A 19,212-nucleotide genomic window follows, 5' to 3' on the forward strand; every position below is an offset into this window, starting at 1 on the left:
CCTATATACAGGTTCTGATCAGGACAACAAAAATGGATTCTAATAGAAAGTAAGAAAAATAATCTAGACTTTCTGAACCCACTGAGCCAGGGGGAATCCCTAAGACTATTGTCCTGAGATATTTTTTAAGGCTTAAACTGAAACTATTCACTTAAATCACCTTTTAGCTAAATAGCAGGTTAGCTCACAAAAAATGAATATCACCTTTAAGTACTGTTTGCTTTTAAAAAAACATGAGATCAAATGGTCAACAAATGTTCTAAAGCATAGATGGGAAGGTTGGGGGCATGTGAGACTAGGTTCGTGGGAACAGAACAACTAGAATAGAAATAGTGAGAATGTAGATAAAATGTGTAGAATGTAACCAGTGTCACTGAACAATATGTGTAGAAACTGAATGGGAACCTGTTTTGCTCTGTATAGTTCCACTGAAAAAAACACAATATTATTTTTTTAAAAAGCAAAAAAAAAAAAAAAGAATCCTATATACAGAATATATAAAGAACTCCTGGGACTCAATAATAAAAAGATAAACATCCCAATCTTTAAAAACAGACAGATCAAAGGATATGAATAGGTATTTCTTTAGGAAGATATAAAAATGGCCAACAAGCACATGAAAAGATGCTTCTCATCATGAACCATTGGGGAAATGCAAATCAAAATCACAATGAGAAGCCACTTTTACACCAGTTAGGATGGCTAGAATCAAAAAGACAGATAATAACAAGCGCTAGTGATGATGTGGGGAAAGTGGAATCTTCAGACACTTAGTGGTACAGCCACTCTGGAAAACAACCTGGCAGTTTCTCAAAAGTTAGTAACAGAATTACCACATGACCCAGCAATTCTACTCCTAGGTATATACCCAAGAGAAATGAAAACACATGTCTGCACAAAAACTTATACCTGAATGTTCAAAGCAGCCTTATTCGTAATAGGTAAAAAAGGGAAACAAAAATACCCATTAATTAATGGCAGGGAAAGCAAAACATGGCATACCCATATAATGGAATATTATTTGACAGTAAAAAGGAAAGTAGTACTGACAGATGCTACAACACGGATGAACTATGAAAACATCATGCTGAGTGAAGTCAGTCAGTCACAAAAGAACACCAATTATATGATATACCCAGAAAAAGCAAAACTATAGAGGCAGAAAGCAGACTGGTGGTTACCTGGGCTGGAACTGGGTGGCCACTGAAGTGCTGAATGACTGCTAATGGGTTCAGAGTTCCTCTTTGGAGTAAAGAAAATGTTCTAAAACTGATTGTGGTGATGGCTGTACAACTCTGTGAATAAATTAAAAACCACAGAACTGTACACTTTAAATGGGTGAACTGTATAGTATGAGAATTATATCTCAATAAAGTTATTATGGCAACCCTGGTGGCGTAGTGGTTAAGTGCTACTGCTGCTAACCAAAAGGCTGGCAGTTCAAACCCACCAGGCGCTCCTTCGAAACCCTATGGGGCAGTTCTACTCTGTCCTATAGAGTCGCTAGGAGTCAGAACTGACTCTATGGCAACGGGTTTTTTTTTAAAGCTGTAATAAAAATAAAACCAAAATAATGCCCACAGATACCATAAAGGGAAAAGGTATTTTGACTGATCTGTCAGATGCCACCTTAAGCAAGTAATCAAATTCAGCATTATGAATAATGGGACAAAGCGACATCCTGTGCCCCATGTGACCTAACTGGAAATGCTAAATATTCTCGCCAAAATGTTTTAACTCAAATCTAATTTTGAGAAAACAATAAGTCCAGATTATAGGGCACTCTGCAATACAACAGGACTAGTGTCTGGCATAAGCCCCCTCCCCTTGTAGAATAAGGAAGACTAATGGCATAGCAGTTAAGAGGTAGCAGTTACTAATCAAAAGGTTGGCAGTTCAAATCTACCACCCTATGGGGCAGTTCTACTCTGTCCTATAGGGTTACTATGAGTTGGAACTGACTCGACGGCAACCAACAACAACAAAAACACAGATATAAAAAGTAGAATAAATGCTCCTTGGTTAGATCCTAGATATTAAAAAAAAAAAAAAAAATAGAAAATTGAGAGAATTTAAATACAGACTTCTAAAACTAAAAACTAAAATAGTTGCCTTAATGTCAATTCCAACTCATGGTGACCCCGTGTGTGCAGGGTAGAACTGCTGCATAGGGTTTTCAAGGCTGTGACCTTTCTGGAGATTGCCAGGCTTTTCTTCCGAGACACCTCTGAGGGGGTTCTAACTGCCAACCTTTTGGTTAGCGGTTGAGGACTAAACCATTTGCACCACCCAGACACTCCTAATATAGACTACATATTTTTTACTTAAAAAGTATACCATAACAACAAAAATATTAGGTATCTAGGAATAAAGCTCTACAGACAAACAGGCATGGCTAAGACTCAATTATTATAAAGTTGCCAAATCTCCCCAAATTTATTCATAGATTTACCTACCCATTGCCATCGAGTTGATTCTGACTCATAACAACCCTACAGGACAGAACAGAACTGCCCCATAGGGTTTCCAATGCTGTAATCTTTATAGAAACAGGCTGCCACATCTTTCTCCCGCAGAGTGGCTAGTGGGTTCGAACTGCCAATCTTCCAGCTAGCAGCTGAGTGCTTAACCACTGGTCCAACAGGGCTCCTACAGATTAAATGCAGTCCCCATAAAGCTCTAACAGACCCCGATAAGTTGTTCTTAAAGCATATACGGAGAAGCAAAAAGGTAAAAATAGCCAAGGTATTCATGAAGGTGGACACGGTGGAAAGATACGGCCCTATGGATAGCAAGACTGATTATAAAGTTATAATAATTAAAGTATATGTGTTGGCATGAAATAGAATGGAACATATGAAAATCTGATAGAGCACAGAGCTGAAACTACAGATCAGTGGGCAAGGACAGCCCTTCAACAAAAGGTACTGGGACAACTGGGTAGCTACTGGGGAAAAAAATCTAATTGTTCCCCTAACTCTATGGCATACGCAAAAAAAATTAATTTCAGATGAAGTACAGACTTAAATGTGAAAACGAAATATTACTATTTTAGAAGGAAACAATATCCTTATGACTTCAGGGTATAGAAGAAGTTCTTAAACAAAAAGCACAAGCCATAAGAAAAAGACTGATAAATGCAACTGCAATAAAATTTAGCTCTTCAGTTCACCAAAAGAGTGTAAAAACACAAGGCACTCACAGAGAGAGGGTATCTGCAACACATAAATCCCCAAAAGAGGGATTAATATCGAGAATATGAAAAGCATCCCTACCAATCAACAAGAAAAAGGCAAGCAATTAAACAGAAAAATCAGCAGAGGAGACGAAGAGAAATTTCACGTAAGAGGAAACAAGAATGGCCAAAAATGAAAAGATGCCCAACCTTATTACTAGTTAGAAAAATTCAAATTAAAAATGAGATACCATTTCACATCAAAAAAGATGGGCAACAATTTTACAATCTGCTATATCAAGTTTGAGAGCAATGGTTACTCTGAAACCCCACTAGTGGGAATATAAATTAGATAAAAAATCATTTTGGAAGATAACGCCATTACCTATAAAGTCAAAGATGAGCTATCTCAAAACCCAACAATTGCAGTGCTAGATATACCCCATTAAACAAACTTGCATACATGCACAAGAAACAGGAACAAAAACAGCCTTTATTTATAATAGCAAAAACCTGGAAACAACTCCGAAGTCAATCAATGAATAGATAAGTTGTGGTATATTCACACCATGGAATACTACACACCAGTGAAAATGAATTAACTACAGTTAAAACCTTCAATATGGGTGGGTCTCAAAAAGAAAAACGTCAGCTGAAAAAAAGTCACAATGTGTACCAGAATACACATATAAGGATAGACATAGCAGCACTATTCAGAATAGCACAAACTACAAACAGCTCCAATATTCATTAGCACCAGCTGATGGTCCCCTCATCATGGAATTACCTTCTCCACTTGGCTTCCACAGCACCAGTTTCCTGGTTTTCTTCCAACCTCCCAGGACACTCTTCACCTCCCCTGACCTCTACTGGGAGGACCTAATGCTTTGTCGCTGAACCTTTTCTCTTTATCTAAACCCACTCACTTGGAGAGCTCATCCAGTCGCGTGGCTTGAAATATAATTTATAGGCTTATGATTCCATGTTTATATGTCTCCAGCCCAGATCTCTTCCCTGAACTGCACGGGTGGATCTCCACTGCCTTTCTGACATTTCCACTTGGATGTCTAACAGGCATCTCAAACTTCATATTGCCGAAACTGATTTCCTCATCTTCCACCCCAAATCTGCCCCATCTGCAGTTAACTCTCATCTCAGTTCAGCCAACTCCATCCTTTCAGCCGCTGAGGCCAAAAAACGTGGAGTCATCCTTCAGCTCCTCTCTCTCACAACCATTATCTCCTTCTCTGTAAGCAAATCCTATTGCCTTTACTTTAATACTACTACATATCCAGAATCCAACCAGAATTCTCACCTCTCCATCACTACATCCTGGCCCAAGCCACCATCATTTGCAATAGCCTCCTGACTGGTCCTGGAATCCCTGCTCAGACCCATGCTCCTCACTACCCACTCCTCCACATTCTGTTTATCAGAGTGACCTTTAGAAAATGGAAACCAGTTTACCTCATTCCTTTGCTGGAAACTCTCCAACAGCTCCCCATCTAACTCAGAGAAGAAGCCAAGTACTTACGAAGGCTCTGCCTGACCGTCTCCTGCTCCCTCTATGCCTCATCGCTGTGCTCCTCATCAAGCCTCAGCTCTGGCCTCCTTGCAGCTCCTTAAGCAAGCCAACGTAACACCCACATTAGGGACTCAAGTGATTTAGTCCCTCACTTCCAGCGTACATTCTCAAAAGGTCCATCCCTATTCAAAATCCAGTTCCGGTTCTCCTTTATTTTTCTCCCTGGCACTTTTTCACCTTCTACTATGCTATGTAATTTACTTACTTGTTGATCTCCGCCTACTAAAAAAAAATTAACTATATGAAAGGCAGGATTTTTGTCTTGTTTATTATTCTATCTGCAGTGCTTGGCACATAGTAGGTGCTCAGTAAATAGTTGTTAAATTAATGAGTGATTGAAGACATTTAAGTACTTAGAACTGTGCCTGGCCCAATAATTGGCTGCTATTATTATTTCCAAAAGGTTAATGTGATTGATAGGGGATTCACATATTAACTCATTGCTTATTTTCTGCTAGTTTGGAGGAGGAACAAGACAGCATACACCCACTTGCTAGTACTTCTTTGTTGGCAGCACTGTCCTCCACTTCAGATGGTTCTGTAGCAACACTGTCTTGACTGGGTTCCTTAACTCTTTCATCTGTGAGAAGACTGACGGCCTGGGTGATGTCACCATTACTAGCCTAAGAGGACAAAAAATAGAAATTTCAAAAGTGAAGCATCACAGAATTTAAAATAAATAATAAGTTAAAAGTCTGCTGATTATAACTCCTTACAACCCTGGTGACATACTGAATAAGTCTAGGCATAAGACTAAGGTAGAAGTTAGAAAAACAGGTAGTGTGGTAGAGGGTAGGAAGTCCAGTATGCTTGAGGCACACTTACTTGCAGCAAGGGAGTTGTCATGCTCTGATCTTCCACAACATGCAAACAGGAAAGAAATTTTGCTTGAGATTTGTTCTCACTGCTTTTGAATACTATTCCTCCTGATTTCACAAAATAACTAAGGCTCAATGTGTAAAAACAGGGGTTGGCAATGAACACAGAGTTCCAAATGAAGTCACTGTCTTATCGTTAATAAAAGTTTTAAGAAATTACCATATTCTATGATAGTAACCATGTTTCTATTTGTTTTCAGCCTTTTTATCATGAAAAAGTTCTAACACATACACCAGTAATGTACAACAGAATGTATAATGGAGCCCTATGCACCCATCACTCAGCTTCAGCAATTATCAAGTCACAGCCAATCCTGTTGTATCTCTACTGCCTACCTTCTCCCCAGATATTTTTGAACCAACTCCTCAGCATCTTATTATTTCATCAGTCAACATTTCAGAATGTATCTTTTTAAAATATAACCTACAACGCTATTATCATACCTTAAGAGTAACACAGCCTTTTAATATCAAATAACTAGTTCAAACTTCCCTGACTCAAATCTTTTCTAGTTTGTTGGTTTGAATCAGAATCCATATAAAGTCCATAAAATGCAATTGGTTGATATGTCTCTTAAATCTCTTAGACTATAGGGGGGTTCACCCCACCTCAGGTTTCCCCTCACCCATCCACACCTGTCCTTATAATTTACATGTTGAAGATACAGTTATAAAGCTTCTGTCCCCTATACGCACTTTCATTTTGACATAAAACCAGTCTGAACTGACTTAGCTATAATATGGACTATCCTGAAGCGTGTTGACTAATTGGGCTCTTGAAACCAACCTTCAAAGCTTCATGAAGAAAGGAAGGGTCCTGAATGCCTGTGACTTCTCTCAGTTGATTTAACAGCATTTGGCAGCTCTACATTTGAGAGACAAAAAAAAAAGCCACAGACACATGTCAGTCAGAAAACAAACCTGGATACATTTAAGGAGTAAGTAAAAGCATCTTGGATAAACAGGCCTGAAACTTGCATTTTTTTTACTCAAAAAAACCCGACAAGCTACACATAAACTAGGTATTGGCCATCGAACACATTCTGAAACGCCAAACCCAACACTCCTTTAAGAGTTTAGTCAGGGAAAATGCTTTTGGTGCTTATGAGAGAAACATGAGTAATCAGCAACACTACAAATAAATAAAACCCGTCAATGCGATATTCCACATCTCCAACGGACTGGTAAAGTGCCCCAGGTATTTCTTTCTCTGAACAGTGCTTAAGTAGGTCATATAAGGAGTCCAGGGAATTTGCGTGGATGTGGTGATGTGCTATTTTAAGCGTCACTACACATGCCATTTGTGTATGTCATTTTTCACTGACAATAACTTTCCAATCGTGTAGTTAACAAATGATACCACCACTGTCATTTTTAAAACTCTAGGCTTGATTGCTTAAAAGGAAATGTACAGCTAAAGCTAGAACTTTCTGAATTAGTAAATAAAATGTGTAATTCCCAAAGGAAGGAACTATGGAATATTTTCTTTTTATTAATCTGAATCATGGAAAAACCCATCTTGTTAATTTCTAGCTACCCCAAGATCAGTCTATAATCTCTTTTCAGTCCTAGAAGTCTTTGAGGGACCATTTTATCCTATTTTACAAAAAGACAAGAGTAAACGCAAAAATCTATTTATAAGTACAGCTCAATTTAAACAAGTGGTTGGCCCAACTTAAGGCACGATGACCTGTTACATGAACACTGTGACAAAATAGTTCAAAATTAATTCAGTGAAAAGAAATCTAACTTATACCATTCTAAAGTTATCCTAAAATTAAGTCCTGCTTCAAAATCTGATGTTTCACCACATCAGTAAAATCCCCATTAATTATCTTTAAGTTAGTGATATGTCTCAGACACAGTCTACACTTCCTGCCAGATGTAACAGAAACCGTATCTTATGTTCTTCAACAGCTGAGGGCATGCAACGCTTCAAGTATCACTCAGCTGGAAATAACTTAGGAGAAACTGGCACAAATGGAAACATCCCCGTGCAGTTCTCAGAAATGCGTCAGCAGTCTTTCTGTTCTCGTCACAGGCGACAGTCACAGGCTAGAAACGGAACCCTACCCTGCTAAGACGAGCAGTCTCAGAGGCTGAGTCCTGTTACAGGCAGTCACTGCCTGTCCACTGGGAGGGTGGTTATCAAACTAAAAAGTGTCCAGATTTAGCCTCAGCCAGAGCTGAAAAGACACGCAGTGACTCTTAGAAAAGTAAAGCATTTGACATTTTTTCCCCAAATGAGTCCTAATTCCGTTCAATTTTATTGGGCAAAAGTATGCAAATCCTTAAACGTGGCTGAAATAGCAAATATGTCCCTATACATACTACACAATAAAAAATATTATTTTAAGTGTGTGAATCTGTGTATCTCAATCACACAAAATTTTCAAAAAGACCACAGTCAGTATGCCCAAAAACTGGTGAAATATAGTTGCTATTGTTAGGTGCCCACTAGAAGGTTGTAACTCAGAGTGACCTTTGCACAAAAACCTAGACATGACCTGATCCTGTGCCATCCTCACCATCGTTGTTATGCTTCAGCCCTTCGTTGCAGCCACGGTGTCAATCCATCTCGTTGACAGTCTTCCTTTTTCTTGCTGACCCTCTACTCTACTAGGCATGGTATCCTTCTCTAGGGACTGGTCCCTCCTGGTAACAAGTCTAAAGTACATGAAAGGAAGTCTCACCATCCTTGTTTCTAATGAGCCCTCTGGCTGCACTTCTTCCAAGACAGATTTGTTCGTTCTTCTGCCAGTCCATGGTATATTCAATATTTGCCAACATCGTAATTCAAGGGCATCAATTTTTCTTTGGTCTTCCTTATTCACTGTCCAGCTTTCATGTGCGTATGAGGTGATTGAAAATACCAGGGCTTGGGTCAGGCAGCCTTAGTCCTCAAAGTGCCATCTTTGCTTTTTAACACTTAAAGTGGTCTTTTGCAGCAGATTTGCCCAATGCAATGTGTCACTTGATTTCCTGACTGCTGCTTCCATGGGTGCTGATTGTGGATCTAAGTAAAATGAAATCCTTGACAACTTCAGTCTTCTCTCCCTTTATCATGATGTTGCTTATTGGCCCTGTTGCGAGGAATTTAGTTTTCTTTATGTTGAGGTGTAATCCGTATTGAAGGCTGCGGTCTTTGATCTTCATCAGGAAGTGCTTCAAGTCCTCTTCACTTTCAGCAAGCAAGGTTGTGTCATCTGCATATTGTAACATCCAATCTTGATGCCCTGTTCTTCTTCATACAGTCTAGCTTCTTGGATTATTTGCTCAACACACAGACTGAATAGGTATGGTGAAAGGATACAACCTTGATGCACACCTTTCCTGACTTTAAAACATACAGTATCCCTTGTTCTGTTTGAACGACTGCTTCTTGGTCTAAGGACAGTTTCCACATGAGCACAATTAAGTGTTCTGGAACTCCCATTCTTCACAATGTTGTCCATAATATGTTATGGTTCACATAGTTGAATGCCTTTGCATAGTCAATAAAACACAGGTAAACATCTTTTTGGTGTTCTCTGCTTTCAGCCAGGACCCATCTGACATCAGACATGATATCTCTTCTTTCATACCCTCTTCTTAGTCTGGCTTGAATTTCTGGCAGTTCGCTGTCCAGGAACTGCTGCAACCGCTTTTGACCAATCTTCAGCAAAATTTTACTTGTGTATGATGTTAATGATACTGTTTGATAATGGGGGGGGGGGGGAATAAGTAGATGGAACAATGGAACAGATAAATCTTCACTTCAAATTACTCTGTATGATGTTGTGTGCCGTCAAGTCATTCCGACTCACGGTGATCCTATAGGACCAAGCAGAACTGCCCCATAAGATTTCCTAGGCTGTAACGTTTATGGAAGCCTGGTGGGTCAGTGGTTAAGCACTCGGCTGCTATGGAAAAGTCAGTGGTTTGAACCCACCAGCTGCTCCACAGGACAAAGTTGTGCCAGTTTGCTTCCATAAAGATTACAGCCTTGGAAACCCAATGGAACAGTTCTATTCTGTCCTATAGTGTCACTATGTGTCAGAATCAACTCAAAGTCAACTTCTTCTTTTTTTTTTAATCTTTACAGGAGCAGACCACCAGGTCTTTTTTGTAGCGGAGCCACTGGGTAGGTTCGAACCAACGACCTTTCAGTTAGCAGCTGAGTGCCTAACCGTTGCCAACACCAGGGCTCCTTTACTCTCTGTATAAACCAATTCTAACCATACCAAATCCATTGCCATTGAGTCCATTCCAACTCATATTGACCCCACAGGACAGAGAAGAACTATCCCTTATGGCTTCTGAAACTATAAATCTTTACGGGAGCAGACTGCCACATCTTTCTCCCACAGAGTGGCTGGTGGGTTCAAACCACTGACCTTTCGGTTACCAGCTGAGCGCTTAACCACTGTGCCACCAGCACTTTTATTCTGTGTATAGTGATCAGCATTTAAGATTCACAGAAAATAATCCCAGGGATCGGGGAGCCAAGGTGGCACACTAGTCAGATGCAATACACAGTCCCTCTAGAGCAAAGACCCCAAAAAACTGATAAAACAGATACAGATGTTAATGCTAGAACCCTGAGGATCAAATGAAGGGGTAAAGAATTAGACTGAACACCAAATGGAAGAAGAAACTGACTGAAAATGTCGAACAAGAAAGGACAGAGCAGAGGTGCCTAGCCAACTGGACTAGCACAATGGAGACATCTTAAGATGAAGACAGTGGCGGACCTGGGTGAGGAGCACAGGAAGCAACCTCGTGGAATTACCATCAGGACACACTGAAACTGAGAAGACACACCCAAAGTGAAACAAAACAGCGGCACACACCCCCATCCCTGCAGCTCAGACCACCAGGGACTATAGTATCAGCACCCCCCCTTTCTTTTTTTCTTCTTTCTCACCCCCTCTCTGCCACCGCCCATCTTCCCCTCCCACCCAAGCAAGCCGAGAGCCCGCAGGCAGATTCAACGCGGCTTCAGCTGCCCACTCAGCCTTTCCAGCCGTCTGAGCGAGCCAAGCACCAGCAGGCAGCTCCAGCGTAGCATTGGGTCCCCCCAAGCCCACCTTTCCCACCCATCTGAGTCAAGCATGGCAGGCTGCTCTGGGCAGACTCTGCAGCCTGACCCTCATTTTCCGCCTGCTCAATCACACACAGGAGCTAGTCCATCCGTTACCCACCCCCTTCCCCCCACACTAGGCAAGTACCAGCGACCATGTGCCCGAGTGCTTACATGCCTACCACACACCTTCCTCTCCTCTTCCGTTAGGGGAGGCAACCGCAGTCCAGTGGCGCCTTCTACTCCCTTCAGTCACCTGTGAGGCCCAAAGACCAGCAGCACACCTTCCCCACAGAGCAATCTAGTTGACAGGGCACACCCTCCCACCAGGCACCCACGGATGGATGGCATCTCCCCTATCTTGCCCCCAACATCGTCTCCCCTCTATAACAAGAGGCTTGAGGCCACTCCAACCACCTCTGCCCAGGATCATAGGTGAGAGTTTCATTTCGCCTACCAAGTGACTGGTAACCTGGGAACCCTCGCCCAGAAGACCCAGCAACGGACACTGAGCATACACAATACTCAACCCAGTGGCCAGTGAGAACGTTCCCTGCACCCACACCCAGCTGACCGGCCAGACAGACACATCTCACCAGAAATGGCCAGTTATATGCTTAGATGCCCCACACCAGTGAACAGAGGACTGCGATCGCACACCCAGTCACTGCCCCACCCTCCCAGAGACAGGAGGTGAGAGCTCCAGTGTGCTCAGACTAGACAGGAGAGTAGCACACACACCCTGCCTACCTGGATATATCAAAACAAAACAAACAACTAGGATACAGCAAAAGTATATACAAGAAATATGATATCACCTTGATGCCATGGAGACAACAGGTAATATCAAATCACATAAAGAAGCAGGTCAAGATGGTTCCAGCAAGTGACCAATATAAAGAACTAGAAAACCTTCTGGAGGAAGAAATGGTAATGGAACTACCTGAAAAGAAATTCAAAAGACTAATATACAGGGGTGTCCAGGAGAGAGAGAGAAAAAAAAAAAAACACAGATAAAACCAAGGAAAACACAGACTAAACACAATAGAATTCATGAAAACAATAAAACGACAAACAGAAACCACACAAAAACAGCAAATGGAAATCCAAAAGTTTAACAATAAATTTTCAGAAATAGACAATATAATAGAAGGATACAGGAGCAGGATTGAATTATTGGAAGACAGACTCAGTGAAACTGAGGAGAAATCCCTTGACACTAATTTGCTTGAAGAAAAATCAGAAAAAAAGCATGAGGAAGGCCTAAGAGTTCTGTGGGACAGTCTCGAGAGGAAAAATCTGTGTGTGATTGGAGTTCCATAACAGGAGGAGGAAATGGAAAACACAGAGAAAATTGTTTAAGATTTGCTAAAACCCCCTTACATCATGGAAGACAAGAAGACATGCATCCAAGAAGCTCCACAAACCCCTTACGGGATAGACCACAAAAGAAAATCACTAAGACATATCATAATCAAATTTGCCAAAACCAAAGACAAAGAAAAATTCCTGAGAACAGCTTGGGAAAAATGAAGTGTCATCTACAAAGGAAAACCAAATAAGACTAAGCTCTGATTACTTGGCAAAAACCATGCAGGCAAGAAGGCAATGGGATGACATACATAAAACTTTGAGAGGAAAAAAAAAAAACAAAAAAAACTGCCAGCCAAGAATTATATATATCCAGCAAAATTGTCTCTCAAATACGATGGCGAAATTAGGACATTTTCAGATGAAAAACCAGACCAAATTTACAAGAAATATTAAAGGGAGTCCTTCACATAGAGAACCAACAATATCACACAACAACCTAAGATTAGGACACAGATCAGCATCAGCCAGACACCAACCCAGATAAAGAATTTTCAAAAATAAAACAAAGCTAAAAGACTGAAAACAGGGAACCAGAGATGTTAATCTTTAATGATAACAATGTCAAAACAAAAAAGGAGGGAATAAATGGTGTATAGAACTTCCATATAGAGAGGAAGCCAAGGTGATATGAAGAAATAAAAGGCTGTTTTAAACGTAGAAAGACAATGGTAAATTTCAAGGTAACCACAAAGAAAGTTAACAAACCTATCCATCAAAATGAAAAAGAAAAACAAAGTCTCAATATTCACAAAATCAACAACGCAAGTAATGAAAAGAAAGCCCACGAGCAAAAAGAAATCAGTGCAGAAAATTAGGTAGAACAAAGAAATCTTCAATACCACACACATGCACACACACAAAACCATACAACAATATGACAGCAGTAAACACATGCCTATTGACACTCAACACTGAATGTAAATGGCTTAAATGCACAAGCAAAGAGACAGAGAGTGGCAGAATGGATTAAAAAAAACATGACCCATACCCCATCAATATGCTGTCTACAAGAGAAACACTTTAGACACAAAGACATTAATAAACTAAAACTCAAAGGATGGAAAAAAATATATCAAGCAAACATAACCAAAACAGCAGGATTGGCATTATTAATCTGATAAAGTAGACTTTAAGGCAAAACCCACTATAAAAGATAAAGAAGGACATTATATGATAATTAAAGTATCAATCCACAAAGAGGACACAACCATAATAAATCATACACACCCAATAACAGGGCTCCAAAATACATAAAACCAACTTTAACAGCAATGAAGAGAGAAATGACAGGTCCACAATAATAGTAAGAGCCTTCAACATCACTTTCGGTGAAGGAAAGAACTAGAAACAAACTCAACAAAGATACAGAAGATCTAATTGCTACCATCAACCACCTTGACCTCACAGACATATACAGAACACTCCACCCAACAGCAGCAAAGTAAATGTTCTTTTCCAATGCACATGAAACACTCTCCAGAATAGACCACATTTTAGTCCACAATGCAAGCCTCAACAAAATCCAAAATACTGAAATAATACAAAGCACTTTCTCTGATCACAACGTTATAAAAGTTGGAATCAGTAACAGGAAGAGCAAGAAAAAAAAATCAAATACATGGAAACTGAGTAACACCTTACTTAAAAACCAATGGGTAATAGAAGAAATCAAGGATGAAAGAAAAATTCCTAGAATCATATAAGAATGACAATGCATCTTATCAAAACTCTGGGACACAGCAAAAGCAGTGTTCAGAGGACAATTAGTAATAAATGCAGACATCAAAAAAAGAACAGGACAAAATCAAAACATTAGCCCTACAAGTCGAACAAAGAGAAAAAGAACAGTGAAAGAAGACCAGAGTTGCCAGAAGAAAGGAAATGATAAAAATTAGAGGGGAAATAAATGAAATAGAGAGCAGAAAAACTATACAAAGAATCAACGAGACCAGAAATTGATTCTTTGAAAGGATCAACAAATCTTTGGCCAAAGTGACAAATGAAAATCAGGAGAGGAAGCAAATAACCTGAATAAGACATGAGATAAGTGACATTAAAACAGAACCAACTGAAAAGGATCATAACAGAATACTATGAAAAACTGTACTCCCAACATATTTGAAAACCTAGAGGAAATGACACATTTCTAGAAACAAACTACCTACCTAAACTAACAACACTGAGGTAGAAAAACTGAACAGACCCACAAAAAAGAGATTGAAGAGGTAATTAAAAAAAAACAAAAACAAAAAACCTCCCAACAAAAAGAAGCCATAGCCTGGACAGCTCCACTGGAGAATTCTACCAAACATTCAGAGAAGGGCTCACACCAATACCACTCAAACTATTTCAGATCATAGAAAAGAGAGTAAATAAAACTAAGCCTGCGCTACTCCGCAAAAACCAGGCTGGCGAGAAGATAACGGGACGACATATGAAAAGCCTTGAAGGAAAAAAATTGCTAGCCAAGGATTATACCTGGCAAAATTATCTCTCAAATATGATGGTGAAATTAGTGCATTTCCAGATAAACAGATGTTTAGGAAATTTGTAAAAACCAAACCAAAATTACAAGAAATACTAAAGTGAGTCCTCCAGTTAGAAAACCAGTAACATCAGATAACAACCCAAGACTAGAATACAGGACAGAAAAACCAGATATCGACCTGGATAGGAAAGTCACAAAAATAAATCAGAGCTAAAACATTAAAAATAGGCAAACAGAGACGTCAATACATAAAAGATAACAACATTAAAACAACAACAACAAAAAACCCCAAAAACCAAACGCAGTGCTGTCAAGTTGATTCCAACTCATAGAGACCCTAAAGGACAGAGTAGATCTGCCCCATAGAGTTTCCAAGGAGCGCCTGGCAGATGCAAACTGCTGACCCTTTGGTTAGCAGCCACAGCACTTAACCACTAGGCCACCAGGGTTTCCAAAACGAAAAAGAGAGACTAAATAATATAGTCATAGATCTTTCATAAAGCAATATAAAGAAATGAAAGACTGGTTTAAACTTAGAAAAATAAGAGTAAAAACTAAGGTTAACCACAAAGGAAACCAACAATCCCACACATCAAAATAAAAAACATAAAGGCTCAGCAACTACAAAATCAACAATGAAAACACGCTAAGAAAAATGACTCAGCACACAAAATTAAGTGGAACAAAGAAACTGTCAACAACACAACACAAAAATACATCAAAATGACAGCACTAAACTCTTAACTATCAATAACTACGCCAAATGAAAACAGACTAAATGCACCAACAGAGAGACAGAGAGTGGCAGGATGGATTATAAAACACGATTCATCTACATGCTGCCTACAAGAGACACACCTTAGACTTAAACACACAAACTAAAACTCAAAGGATTGAAAAAAATACATCAAGCAAACAACAATCAAAAAAGAGGAGTGGCAGTATTAATCTCTGACAAAATAGACTAGAGCAAAATCCACCACAAAGGATAAGGAAGGACACTATATAATGATCAAAGGGTCACTATACCAGGAGAACATAACCATAATACATATTTACAAACCCAATGACAGGGCTCCAAATACATAAAATAAACTCTAACGGCACTGAAAAGAGAAAGAGAAAGCTCCACAATAATAGTAGGAGACCTCAACACACCACTTTCAGTGAAGAACAGATCCAGAAAAAAGCTCAAGTAAGACATGGAACATCTGAAGTCACAATCACCCAACCTGATCTCATACACATATACAGAACACTCCACCCAACAGCAGCCAAATATGTTTTCTTTTCCAACTTGCTTGGAACATTCTCCAGAACAGACCACATATTAGGCCACAATGGAGGCTTTAAAAGAATTCAAAGAATCAAAATATTACAAAGCATCTTTTCTGACATAAAGCCATAAAAGTAGAAATCAATAACAGAAAAAGCAAGGGAAAAAAACCAAACACATGGAAACTGAACAACACTTTGCTCAAGAGCTACTGGGTTATAGAAGAAATTAAGGACAGAAAAAAGAAATCCACACAATCAAATGAAAATGAAAACACATCATATGATGACCTTTGGGACACAGTAAAAGCACAGCACTCAGAAATCACTTCACAGGAATAAATGCACACATCCAAAAAGAAGGACCAAAATCAAAACATTAACCCTACAACTTCAACAAACAGAAAGAAAGCAAAAAAAAAGCCCTCAGGCATCAGAAGAATGCAAATGAAAATTAGAGCAGAATTAAATGAAATAGAGAACAGAAAAACAATTGAAAGAGTTAACAAGACCAAAAGCTGGTTCTTTGAAAAGATCAACAAAATCAATAAACCACTGGCCAAACTGACAAAATAAAAACAGGAGGGGAAGCAAATAACCTGAATAAGAAATGAAATGGGTGATATCACAACTGAATTAAAAGAATCATAACAGAGTACTATGAAAAACTGCACTCCAACAAATTTGAAAACCTAGAGGAAATGGACACATTTCTCGAAACACGCTACCTACCTAAACTAACACAAACAGAGGCAGGAAAAACTAAATAAACCTATAACAAAAGAAGAGATTGAAAAGGTAACTAAAACACTCCCAACAACAACAACAAAAATCCCTGGCCCTGACACCTTCACTGCAGAGTTCTACCAACTTCCAAAGAAGAGTTAACACTACTACAACTAAAGGTATTTAAGAGCATAGGAAAGGACGGAATACTCCCAAACTCATTCTATGAAGCCAGCATAACCCTGATACCAAAACCAGGCAAAGACACCACAGAAAAAAGAAAATTACAGACTAATATTCCTCATGAACTTAGATGCAAAAATCCTCAACAAAATTCTAGCCAATAGAATTCAACAACATATCAAAAAAATAATTCACCATGACCAAGTGGGATTCATACCAGGTATGCAGGTATGGCTCAACATTAGATCAATGTAACTCATCACATAAATAAAGCAAAACACAAGAACCACATGATCTTATCAACTGATGCACATGATCTTATCAACTGATGCAAAAAGACATTTGACAGAGCACAACACTCATTCATGATAAAAACTCTCAGCAAAATAGGAATAGAAGGAAAATTCCTCAACATAATAAAGGGCATTTATGCAAAGCCAGGAAGCCCTGGTGGCGTAACGGTTAAGCACTACAGCTGCTAACCAAAGGGTCGGCAGTTCGAATACACCAGGCGCTCCTTGGAAACTCTATGGGGCAGTTCTACACTGTTCTATAGGGTCGCTATGAGTCAGAATCAACTCAACGGCACACGGCTTTGTTTTTTTTTTTTATACAAAGCCAACAACCAACATCATCCTAAATGGACAGAGTCTAAAAGCATTCCCCTTTAGAATGGGAACCAGACAAGGATGCACTTTATCACCACTCTTTGCTGGTGGTCCTAGCCAGAGCGATTAGGCTAGATAAAAAAAGGGCATCCAAATTGTTTAAGAAGAAGTAAAAGTGTTCCCATTTGCAGATGATATGATTTATACACAGAAAACCCTAATGAATCCACAAAAAAACTACTGGAACATTATAATACAAGAGTTCAGCAAATTCTCAGGATACAAGGTAAACATACAAAAATCAGCTGGATTCCTCTACACCAACAAAGAGAACATCGAAGACGAAATCGCCAAACAGTACCATTTACAATAGCCCCCCAAAAGATAAAATACTTAGGAATAAATCTAACCAGAGATGTAGAAAACCTATACAAGGAAAACTACAAGACACTACTTCACGAATCAAAAAAGACCTAAGTAGAAAAACATATTTTGTTCATGGATAGGAAGACTCAACATTGTAAAAATGTCAATTCTACCCAAACTGATCTACGGGTACAATTCAATCTCAATCCAAATTCCAACAGCATTTTTTTTAACGAGATGGAGAAACAAATTACCAATTTTATAGGAAAAGTGAAGAGGCCCCAGATAAATAAAGATTACTGAAGAACAAAGTTGGAGGCCTCACACTACCTGATTTTAGAACCTATTATACTGTCATAGTAGTCAAAACAGCTTGGTCCTGGTACAAGAGATACGTAGACCAATGGAACAGAACGGAGAATCCAGACGTAAATTCATCCACCTACATAAAAAAGTATATGAGCAGCTGGGAAATCCTGGTGGCATAGTGGTTAAGTGCAAAAGCTGCTAACCCAAGGTTAGCAGTTCAAATCCACCAGGTGCTCCTTGGAAACTCCATGGGGCAGTTCTACTCTGTCCTATAGGGTCACTATGAGTCGGAATCAACTCAACGGCAATGGTTTTGTTTTTTTTTTTTTTTTGAAATGAGCAGCTGATATTTGACAAAGGTCCAAAGTCCCTTAAATGGGGAAAAGACAGTCTCTTTAACAAATGGTGCTGGCATAACTGGATATCCATCTGCACAAAAATGAAACAAGACCTACAGCTCAAATCATGCACAAAAACTAACTCAAAATGGATAAAAAACCTAAACATAAAATCTACAACAATAAAGATCATGAAAGAAAAGACAGGGACAACACTAGGAACCCTAATACATGGTATAAACAGAATACAAAACATTACCAACAATGCACAAACACCAGAACAGAAACTAGATAACTGGGAGCTCCTAAAAATCAAACACTTATGCCCATCCAAAGACTTCACCAAGAGTAAAAAGACAACCTAAGGACTGGGAAAAAAATTTTGTTTACAACAAATTTGATCGGCATCTTATCTCTAAAATCTACAAGATACTGTGAAACCTCAACAACAAAAAGACAAATAACCCAATTAAAAAATGGGCAAAGGATATGAAAAGGTGCTTCACCAAAGGCAACATTCAGGTGGCTAACAGATACATGAGGAAACGCTCACGATCATTAGCCATTACAGAAATGCAAATCAAAACTGCAATGAGATACCATCTCATCCCAACAAGGCTAGCATTAATCCAAAAAACACATAATAATAAATGTTGGAGAGGTTGTGGAGAGACTGCAACACTTATATTCTGCCGGTGGGAATGTATAATGGTACAACTACTTTGGAAATGGATTTGGCGCTTCCTTATAAAGCTAGAAATAGAATAAAAAAAAAAAATTAGAAGTACCACATAATTCAGCAATCCCACTCCTTGGAATACATCCTAGAGAAATAAGAGCCATCA

At 39.1% G+C, this 19,212-nt stretch overlaps 1 protein-coding gene across 13 annotated transcripts in view; it reads right to left on the minus strand.

Annotated features, from left to right (window-relative positions):
- USP28 (ubiquitin specific peptidase 28) overlaps nt 1-19,212 on the minus strand; it is an 82,347-nt gene that overhangs the window by 50,379 nt on the left and 12,756 nt on the right. For 6 of the 13 annotated variants that reach the window (XM_049856658.1, XM_049856651.1, XM_049856657.1 and 3 more), the window contains 3 exons: nt 6,426-6,503; nt 5,586-5,609; nt 5,251-5,383 (listed from right to left, as the gene is read on the minus strand). In XM_049856658.1, coding sequence (XP_049712615.1) covers nt 5,251-5,383; nt 5,586-5,609; nt 6,426-6,503 — 235 coding nt within the window. Of the gene's footprint in view, nt 1-4,709; nt 4,797-5,250; nt 5,384-5,585; nt 5,615-6,425; nt 6,504-19,212 lie in introns of those variants that run through there. The other 7 variants (XM_049856660.1, XM_049856653.1, XM_049856659.1 and 4 more) reach the window with 3 other exon arrangements.

Source organism: Elephas maximus, chromosome 17 (genome assembly GCF_024166365.1).
Source record: "Elephas maximus indicus isolate mEleMax1 chromosome 17, mEleMax1 primary haplotype, whole genome shotgun sequence".
Taxonomy (NCBI): domain Eukaryota; kingdom Metazoa; phylum Chordata; class Mammalia; order Proboscidea; family Elephantidae; genus Elephas; species Elephas maximus.